Raw genomic sequence first — 11,225 nt, 5'->3', positions numbered from 1 at the left:
GCATAGTCAATAAAGCACAGGTAAACATCTTTCTGATATGCTCTGCTTTCAGCCAAGATCCATCAGACATCAGCAGTGATATCCCTCGTTCCATGGTCTCTTCTGAATCTGGCTTGAACCTCTGGAAGTTCTCTGTCAATATATGATTGTAGCCATTTCTGTATTATGTTTAGCAAAACTTTACTAGCTTGAGATATCAAAGAGATTGTCCGATGATTTCCACATTCTGTTGGGTCACCTTGCTTTGGAACGGGCACAAATATGGATCTCTTCCAATCAGTTAGCCAGATAGTTATCTTACATATTTCTTGACAGAGATGAGTGAGTGCCTCCTGTGCTGACTCACTTTCTTGAAAGATTTCAATTTTTATTCTATCAGTTTCTGGTGCCTTGTTCTTTGCCAATTCCTTCAATGCACCTTGGACTTCCTCCCTGAGTATCACTGGCTCTTGATCATATGCTACCTCTTGAAACGGTTGAACATGAACCATTTCCTTTTGGTACAGTGACTCTGTGTATTCCTTTGACAATAGTTGTTGTTGTTGTTGTTAAGTGCCATCGAGTCAGGTCCGACCCATAGCGACCCTGTCCAGGGTTTCCGAGGGTGTAAATCTTTACGGGAGTAGAAAGCCTCATCTTTCTCCCACGGAGCGGCTGTTTGTTTCGAACCGCTGACCTTAAGGTTCGCAGCCCGATTCGTAACCACTACGCTACCAGAGCTCCTTTGACAATAGTAAGCATCAGAAATAAATATTAACAAGACAGTCAAACACATAAACATTTTTTTCGACTCCTTTACTCATTTAGCCTATGTTTTAATCCGGGTAGGTACACACAGAACATTTTTGTTCCAAGGTTGTATATAAATCAATATTTACCTGTGTCCCATTTAACCCATGCATACCTCCCTAAGACTTTCCCTATCTTTATTTTCATCTGCCACCCACCCTCTTCTTCTGTGTTGCTCTCCCTCTCCTTGTATATTACCCTCCCTGTCACCTGAGCTAACATGTGTCTACCCTAATAACCGTCAAAGAATGTTTCTTTTAGTGTGGGTCAGAGAAAAAGAGGAAGATCCCCAGCAAGGGGGTCAGAGAAAAAGAGAAAAAGAGGAAGACCCCCAGCAAGATGGATTGGTAAAGTGGCAGCATCAATGGGCTCAAGCGTGGCAACAATTGTGAGGTTAGCCCAGGATTGGTCAGTGTTTCGTTCTATTGTGCATAGGATCGCTATGAGTCAGTACCGACTCGATAGCACCTTGTTGTTGTTGTGTTGTTGTGAAGTGCCGTCGAGTCGGTTCCGACCCATAGCGACCCTGTACAGGGTTTCCAAGGGTGTAAACCTAACAATGGTTAATGATCATGAATGTTTCTTCATGTGTTTGTTGACTGCCTGGATGTCTTCATTGGTGAAGTGTCTGTTCATATCCTGTGGCCATTTTTAAATTGGGTTGTTGGTCTTTTTCTTGTATAGGTGTTGTAGTTTTCTGTGCATTTTAGAAGTTAGTTTCTTGTCTGATATGCCATTGCAAAAAATTTTTTCAAGGCTGTGAGCTCCCTTTCTATTTTTACTCTTTTGGTGAAATCTTTTGATGCACATAAGGTTCTAAATTTTGGGTGGTCCCGGTCATCTGTTTTGTTTTCTACTGCTTGTGCTTTATTTTAAAATGTTTGATAGTATATGTATGCCATGTGTTGTTGTTGTTAAGTGCCATAGAGTCAATTCTGACCCATAGCGACCCTGTATAGGGTTTTCAAGGAGCAACTGGTGAGCTTGAACCACCTACCTTGCAGTTCAAATGAATTTGCAGTCTGACGCATTATTAGCCCACAGGGCCACACCACGTATTGTTGTTGTTGTTGTTAGGTGCCATTGAGTTGGTACTGACTCATAGCGACCCTAGGTACAACAGAATGAAACACTGCCCGGCCCTGGGCCAACCTCACAATTGTTGCCATGCGTGAGCCCATTGATGCTACCACTTTACCAATCCATCTTCCTGGGGGTCTTCCTCTTTTTCTCTGACCCTCCACCTTACCAAACATGATCTCTTTCTCTACTGACTGGTTCCTCCTGACAATATGTCCGAGGTATGAAAGACGAAGTTTTGCCATCCTGGCCTCCAAGGAGCACTCTGGCTACACTTCTTCCAACACAGATCTGTTTGTTCTTTTGGCAGTCCATGGCACTTTCAATATTCTCCTCCAACACCATAACTCAAATACATCAATTCTTCTACGATCTTCCTAATTCACTGTCCAGCTTTTGCATGTATATGAGGTTATTGAAAATACCATAGCTTGGGTCAGACACACTTTAGTCCTCAAGCTGACATCTTTGTCTTCAACACTTTTAAAAGGTCTTGTGCAGCAGATTTGCCTAATGCAATACGTCGTTTGATTTCTTAACTGCTGCTTCCATGAGTGTTGATAGTTGATCCAAGAAGAATGAAGTCCTTGACAACTTCAATCTTTTCTCTGTTAGTAAGAAAATTGTTTATTGGTCCAGTGGTGAGGATTTTTGTTTTCTTTACACTGAGATGCAATCCATACCAAAGGCTGGTGTTTGATCTTCATCAGTAAATATTTTAAGTCCTCTTCACTTTCAGCAAGCAAGGTTGTATCATCTGTATATGGCAGGTTGTTAATGAGTCTTCCTCCCATCCTGATGCCATCTTTTTCTTCAAAGAACCCAGCTTCTTGGATTATTTGAACACCATGTATTAGTGCCTCTAAATTTGTCCTTAGTTTTTAATTGATGATCTTTATAGTTATAGGTTTTACGTTTAGGCCTTTAATCCATGTTGAGCTTGTTTTAGTATATGGTAGGATGTATGAATCTTGTTTCATTCTTCTGCAAATGGGTTTCCAGTTTTGCCAGCACTATTTGTTGAAGAGACTATCTCTGCCCCATTTAATGTGTTTTGGTCCTTTGTGAAAGATCAGTTGACTATGTGGATGGACTTACTACTGGGTTCTAATTTCTATTCCATTGTTCTCTGTATCTTTTGTTGTACCTGTACCAGTCTGTTTTACTACATGGCTGTGTAGTAACTTTTGAAATCATGGAGTGAGAGGCCTTCAACTTTCTTCTTCTTCTTAAGCAGTGCTTTGCTTATCTTAGGTCTCTTTCTTCTCCATATAAAGTTGTGAACACTTCCCCCCCCCCCATCTCTTTAAAGAATTATGTTGGAATCTAGATTGGGAAAGTATTATATCTGTAGAATGCCTAAGGTAGTATTGATATTTTCACAATGTTAAGTCTTCCTATCCATGAGTGTGGTATATTCTTCTATATTTGTAAATTTCTTTCAGTTTCTTATAATAGAGTTTTGCAGTTCTCTTTGTATAGGTCTTGTGTCTCTTTAGTTAGGTTTATTCCTAAGTATTTCATCATTTGCTTAGAGATTGTAAATATTAATATTTTCTTTATTTCATTTTCAGAACTGTCTTTTTTAGTATAGAGGAATCCAACTGATTTGTGTATATTGATCTTATTATACCCTGGAACTTTACTGAATCCTTCAATGAGTTCTAATACTTTTCTTCCTGAGTCTTTGGAGTTTTCTTCATATAAGATCGTATCATCTGCAAATAGAGTTTTGCTGATTTGGGTGCTTAATTTCCCTATCTTGCCTTAGAGGTCTGGCTAAGACTTTAGCCCAATATTGAATAGGAGCGGTGATAAAGAACATCCTTGTCTAGTTCCTGTTCACAGAAGGAATGCTTTCAGTGTCTCTCCATTGAGAGTAGTTTTAGCTTTTGGATTTGTACATAGGCTCTTAATTGTGTTGAGATATTTCCCTCCAATTCATACTTTGGTGAGTGTTTTTTCTTCTTTTCAAGAATGGATGTTGGCTTCTGTCAAATGCCTTTTCTGCATCAATTGATGGAATCATGTGGTTCTTTTTCTTTATTTTATTTATATGCTGAATTATGTTGACTGTTTTTCTAGTATTGGTCCATCCTTGCATCCCTGGAGTGACTCCCACTTGGTCATATGTATAATTTTTCATATGTTGTTGAATTCTGTTGGCTAGTATTATTTAGAGAATCATTTCCACTTTTGTAGGAATTGTAACCTGTTTAAAATGGAATTTTCTCATCTGAATTTGCACCAATCCTGAACGCCTTTCCTTAAATCAAATCACACACATATGTCCTGGCCTTTTCTGGAAACCCTCCCCATTTGGTTTAATGATGCCCACTCAAAAATGGGGAACCAGATTCAGAGGTAAGTTGAGCCTGTTTTGTAGCCATCACCTGCTAGGACAGGTATGGTTTAAGGTGATCTGGAAATGGTAGATGTCAGCTGTGTTGTGGATCACAGCAAGGCTGTGAATGCAGAGGTAACTGCTATTCTCTTAGTTCTTTCTTGCTTCACCACAGGAGTATCTTGGCACTACACAGGAGTATTAAAGGGACAAGTCCCAGTGCAGCTGGCCTGTCCCCACTGTGTAGGTTGACCATGCCACCTGGTGTGTTCTCTAACACCTGTGCTTCCCCAAGCCCAGTGCCTCTGCTCCAGTTAGAGCAGGTGCACCTGCCCACTTCTCCCATTAGGTCACATGACCCTGACTACCCTTTTTCATGTTTTGACTACTGTTCAGTGAGCAATCTCTTAGGTGCCAAATACTTCTCATATATCATAATAACTTTTACTGCTCGCACTGCTGGCATCTGAGCCAGATCTCAGCCCTGACCCTTGCGTGTGGCAGGATTGTCTCTCAGTACAACCCATCCTGCCTCTCCTGCCCTGAGAAGGAAAAAAGATCTGGGAGTTCACTTTACATTAATGAAAATGCCCTAAATTTAATTATGGTGATCGGTTGCACAACTTCCTGATTATATTTAAAAAAACATAAAATTGCACAATTTAAATAGGTGATTTGTATGGTGTGTCAATTACATTTCAATAAAACTGTTAGAGAACAAAACAAAACAAAACCCCAAACCCTTCCCATTCTCATGGAATAAAACGTAACTCCCCACCATGGCCTTTGAGACCCTGTATGACTTTCCCCCTTACTCTCCAGCCTCATTGTGTGGTGACCCCTCCTTTTTCACCATGTGTCATCCTAGGATACTTCTTTATGTTCTCAGGGATGCTTTTCTGTCTTCCTGGAATGCTGTTCCCTGACTATTCCCATGACTGACTTGTTTGAATCTTTCCTCCTCAGGAAGTCCTTTTCTAACCACTCCAGCTAAAGTAGATGCCCCTTGTTATTTTCTACCAGACCCATTTGTTTGCTCCATCATAAAGACCAATTCTGTAATACTGTATCTTTTTGTGTGTTCATATCCATAGCAAGACCTAGCAGGGGCCTGACACGTTGTAGGCACTTTCAAAATATTGCTTCCCCAAATGAATAATGGCAACCTTGTAGGACCATATTTTTCATCCTTCTGAGGGCCTTTCCTTAAACAAAATAACCCACATGTGTCCTGCCCTTTTCTGGAAGACCTCCCCACATGCTGGTTTCATTCAGCCCTTGGTGAAGAGCATAGTCTGGTCTTCACTTAGTGAGTGATGCTGAGCACACACTGAGCACTGCAGCAGTAAGCCAGGATCTCGTGTCCCATGAGTGGAGGAGGCTCTGCTCCTAGACAACTCCTGCTCCCCAGGAACTGATTGGGGGAAATGGCAAGGCAGAGCACACTCCTGAATGCTGAGTAGTCATGTGTGTGCTACCAACCCTTATGAAGTGGTGGTCAGTGTGGTCTTGGCAAGTCAGGGAAGGCTTCATGAAAGACACAGGATTGGCCTGAAAGATTTGTTTTGATGGAGACTGAGGAATAGATATCTTGAGTTGGAGGAACAAAGGTTGGTTAAGGTTGGTGTCTTAGTTTCCTTGGGCTGCTGTAATAGAAATACCACAATTTAAAGCACAGGAATTTATTTTCTTATAATTCTCGAGTCTCAAAGTCCCAATCATAGTCTGGAATTGTGTTGATCTCCTCTTTGTCAGTGCCCATGGAGATTCCTTGGCTCTTGGCATCTGTCTTCCCTAGAATGTGCTCCCCTCTATGTCTCAACTGCCCTGTGAGCAACTTAGAAGTGATAAGGTTTAGGCCACACCCTACATTAATAAGGTACATTAAAATAACAAAGAAAACTCTATTCCAAAATGGGATTACACCAACAGATATAGGGATTAGAATGATAGAAGTTTTGAGGGGAGGACACAATTTGATCCATAACAGTTGCGTAGAAGAAGGATGGACTTCATTAGAGGCTGAAGGTCATGTGGCATTTGAGTGGTGGAGAGACTGTCATTTTAGGCCATCATCCTCAGGATGGAGTAATTGGGAGTCCTGCTGAGGCACTGTGGGTTAATGCGCTGGACTGCAAAGTCAGTTTGAACTACAGGTTGGTGGTTCAAGCTTAACAGCCACTCCTTGGAAGCTCTATACAGGGGTTGCTATGAGTTGAAACTAGCTTAACACCATCAACAACAGCAGGATGATCATAGTGACTGAGATGAAATTCTGATATGGATCTTTCTTCTCTTTCCTAGCCTGGTGATTGTGGCTTAAATGCTTAACCTCTTTGTGTCTCGGTTTGCTCCTCTGTAAAATGGGATTTTCACTTCTCAGGGTGAGATGAAGTGAGAGGGTATGCTGAACACCCAGCAGAAAGTCAATGTGCCATTGATGTCATCCAATGCCTCTGTCACTCAGGCTGGAACAAAGGAGTCAGGGCTGAGTAAAATCTAGGCTGGGTTTGGAATAATTCCTGTGATAGGCAATGAAAGATTTTCTGCATTGGTTTGATTTTGTTATTTTCATCCATAAAGAATAAAAAATACAGAATATTCCTTGCTCAAGGCTGGGTTTGGGGTGATCACCTGTAGTGGGTGGTGGGTTTCCGGAATATTCGGTGCTCTTCTGCAGGGAGATCAGGAAGGAGTCTGTCATCAAGGAGTGGTGTGATAATTATGGTTTTATGTCAACTTAGCTTGGCCAAGATTCTCAGTGGTTTAGCAGTTAAGGTGTATTGATCACTTTCATGATGAGATCTAATATGATGCACCCCCCACCCCATAATATGATCAGTTCTGATCTGATATAATTAGCCTGTGTGTTGTAAAACCTCACTTCTATGATGTGAATGAGTCCAGGTGTAATCTACATGACTAGGCTGTATTTTGAGTCAATGTCTTTTGAGATACAAAGGAGCGAGAAGTGAGCAGAGTTCAGAGGGATCTACTACCACCAAGATAGAAGAGCTGGGAGTGGAGCATGTTCTGTGGACTTGGGATCTCTGCTCTATGAAGCTCCTAGATCCAGGAAACAGTTAATGTCAAGACATATGGAAATGAAGATCTTCAAGGAATGCTGGGTCTACAGATGCTGAAAGGAGACAAGAACCTTTGTTTAGAGCTGGTGCACTGAATTTGGACTTCTAGCCTCCTAAACTATTAGAAAATAAATTTCTGTTTATTATAGCCTTCCCCTTGTGATAGTTCTGTTAGAGCAGCACCGGATAATAGAGATGGGAGGAGATGGCGTTTAAGGAATCCAGAGTTCTTACCAGTTTGCCTTTCTGTTCCATTTCACAGCCATATACAACTTCCAAGGCCGAGGCGCTCCCCAGCTCTCCCTGCAGATTGGAGATGTGGTGAGAATACAGGAGACCTGTGGAGGTGAGTCTCTGCCCAGCTGCCCATAGTGGCAGGACCCTAGGTTGATGTTGTTGGGAAGCCAACACACACACGCAAGGCTACCTTCAACTCCCTTTGCCCTTGCACCTGTGTATCCACTGCCATTGAGTTGATTTGGATTCACAGCAAACCTATACTGGATTTCTAAGAATGTATATCTTAAATGGAGGAGACAGCTTCATCTTTCTCTCATGCATTGGTTGGTGAGTCTGCACTGCTGACCTTGTGGTTAGCAGCCCAATGCACAACCCACAAAGTCGCCATCACCTACTTCATGGGAGAAAGATGAAGCAATCTGCTCCTGTAACTATTTACAGTCTGGGAAACCATATATAGGATCACTATGATGGTAGCAGGTACCTACCTATGGGCTGCTGAATACATTTTGATAAACTAAACAAAAATGATTTTTTTTTTCTCAAGGAATTTGTGTTTATAGAAAAGATAAAACTGAGTGGTTTGATGTCCACCCATTATGCTGGGGGAGGAGACATTTTCCCACAGACTTGGGTCTGTGAGCCCAAACCCCACTGCCCCTTCCCTGCCCTTTTCTTTTACAAGTCCATTTCTACGCAGAGGCAGATCACCAAACCAAACTGTACAGGGCAAACCAAGAGTCAAAGAATGAAAACAGCAACAATACAATAATTCTCCTCACTATCTCTTATGTGCTAAAGAATGATAGCTAATTCTGGGACGATGTGGAGACTCATGGTGACCATATATACAACAGGATGTCTGGTCCGGTGTCATCCTCACTGTCACCAGCATATTCAAGCCCCTAGTTGTGAATATCCTGCCTGTCCATCTCACAGAGGGTCTCCCTCGTAGTCTTTGCTGGCCTCTACATCACGAAACATGTTGTCCTCCTCCAGTGATTGACTCTTCCTGAGGAAATTTCCTAAGTAAGGAGTCAGATGTTCTGTTGTGACCCATAAAGTTTGCATGAGGTAATACTTAGAAGTAGATCACCAGGCCTTTCTTCATTATCTGTCTTAGTCTGGAAGCTCTGCTAAAACCTTTCCACCATGAGTGACCTGCTAGTATTAGTATGTGTTGCAGAGCTGCCAGCATCACAGTAACATGCAAGCTGCTACAGTATGGTGGTCTATTGTGCTACTGAATGCTAATCCTGAGAAACAGATATAAGACCTCACATTGGCAGGTGAGGAAACTGAGGCTTAGGGGGGAATCAATGACTTGCATAAGGTCACGCAGAGAACCAATGGGTTTCTGATGCTGAAGCCCACAGTATCTCCTCCATACCTGTCAAAACAGAAACACTTGCTTTAATTATTTTCTTTGTCCTCCATGGTGAAAGTCACAAGGTTGTGTTCTTCATTATAAGCAGGTTCCCTGGAGAGAGGGCTTGTTGTTAAGTGTCATTGACTAAGTTTGAACCACTGACTTTGTGGTTAGCAGTCCAGTGCTTTATTCTACAACATGGCAGCAGGACTCAGGAAAGAGAGGTTGATGCCAGTAAATGTACCAAAGCAGATTGCCTAAAGTGGTAACTTTTCCATTCCCTTTGCCTGGCCCTACACTCTGCATCTCAGAAGGACTGTACTGATGAATTCATCTTTGGGATTAGCATTTTTGCTTCTTACCTCTTATTTTGGTTCTGGTTTTCCATTTTAAATTCTATTAGTCAATTTTAATGTGTTATGGCAATAAACGGCCACAACACCTTTCTGGAAGGAACTAATTTGATAATCCATTATCACTCATAGTACTTTGAAAATACAATTTTGGAAATCTATTAGAATGGTTCTAGATACCTGAAGAATTGGTTTATGAATTGTTAGGACTTATCATGCATACTCATGTGCACATGGTTTTTAACTGTGATTTATAGAATTCTAAGGTTTTCCTGGAGTCCTGGTGTGGCACTGTAGAATAAGCACTGGACTGTTAACCACAAGATTGGCAGTTCAAATCCACCAGCAGCTCCTTAAAAACCCATATAGGGCTGTTATGAGTGGAAACTGACTCGAAGGCACTTAACAACAACAAAGATTTTCCTGGAGTCCTGGTATGCTGTGTAGGATAAGTAAGGTCATCAGTTCAAACCCACCAACTTCTCAGAAACCCTATATTGACTCAAAAGCACTGAAGAATATTAACAACAAGGTTTTTCTGGGAGTCTTTGAGTTATGCAAATAATTAAGGCATCCTGCTGTTAACTGAAAGGGTAGCTAGCAGTTGGAATACATTTAGAGGAGTCTCAGATAAAAGGTCTATCTGTATAATTCTAACAAATCTGCCACTGAAAACCCTATGGTGCTTAGCTCCATTCTGACACACATGGGGTCTCCAGGAGTTGGAATCAACTTGAGGGCAAGTGGATTTAAGGGTTCCCTGAGGCCAGTAGACCTTGGACAGCTCCCTGAGGGACCTATGCAGGGGTCTGAGACCAAATTTGGTTTTGTCTGCTGTGTAAATGGGGAGATATGTGATTATTATGTTAGAATTCCAACAGTTCTGAAAATATAAAAAAGTGTGAAAACCACAGTGTTAGTCAAAATTAGTTAAAATAGTGTAGTAGAAAGAACATGGGTGTGTCCATAAAAACCTCTTTTAGAGATCTAATTTAGAGATAAAATCCCACCAACTAAGAGATGAATCAAAATGAAAGAATGTAGAATCATTCTGTTATACAAAGGGTTGCTCTGAGTGGGAACTTAATTGATAGCACTGAATCAGCAGCACTGAGCAACATGATCCCAACAGAAACTGAAAAAAAATGACAAAAAGAAATGATGGTGAACACTGAGTCCCGTCAAATCAACTGACAAAAATTAGTATTAAAAAATCATAATGTGTATGATTACCAGAAAGAATCTTATTGTTAAGAAGCTGAGCAATGAAAAAACAAAAAAACCACGAAGATATGAATGAAATTGACATGTGGCGAGAATTGATTGAAAGAGTATATTAACCCTATCACATCGCTTTCACACCAGAATTTTAATCAATACTATTTAAAGACAACATATAATTGACAAAACATAGCCACTCCAAACTTTTAATGCTTTGCATAACTGTTTTGTTGCCCAGGATTGGGCAGTGTTTCGTTCTGTTTTGTATAGGGTCACTATGAGTTGGTACCAACTCGATAGCACCTAACAACAACAACAACAACAACAACAACAACAACAACAACAACTGTTTTCATTTTGGAAGGGCTTTTAGGAAGTCCTACTTGTGATGAAGAAATATTTAATTGAAATTCAATGTTTTGTTCAATTTCACTTTGATTTCTCTCTTTCTATTAAATATGGATAAGATTAAATTGGAGATTTTTATTCACATGGTGCCTTAATTATATGTTTATTTTTGTGAGGGTATTTTAAAAATAGAATTGTATCTACTTATCTATCAACAGTCAATGTGTATAAATATACATGAACAGTTGACTGGAATTAAATGTTTTCTTTCTGGTTTATGGGATTCTTTTTAGCTTTTTTCTTTTTCTTTTCTTGCTTAGTTTGAATTCCTTATAATAGTACATGGAGCTCTGGTAGTGTAGTGGTTACGAATCGGGCTGCGAACCTTAACGTCA

General features: G+C 40.7%; 1 protein-coding gene across 1 annotated transcript in view; it reads left to right on the top strand.

The window, feature by feature from the left end:
* The window catches only part of DOCK2 (dedicator of cytokinesis 2), a 658,261-nt gene that overhangs the window by 26,555 nt on the left and 620,481 nt on the right, over positions 1-11,225 (top strand). The window contains exon 2 of the mRNA XM_006864832.1: positions 7,562-7,645. Coding sequence (XP_006864894.1) covers positions 7,562-7,645 — 84 coding nt within the window. The remainder of the gene's footprint in view (positions 1-7,561; positions 7,646-11,225) is intronic.

The sequence above is a fragment of the Chrysochloris asiatica genome, unplaced genomic scaffold (assembly GCF_000296735.1).
Source record: "Chrysochloris asiatica unplaced genomic scaffold, ChrAsi1.0 scaffold00071, whole genome shotgun sequence".
In the NCBI taxonomy this organism is placed as follows: Eukaryota; Metazoa; Chordata; class Mammalia; order Afrosoricida; family Chrysochloridae; genus Chrysochloris; species Chrysochloris asiatica.
This window is presented reverse-complemented; position numbering and strand designations above follow the sequence as displayed.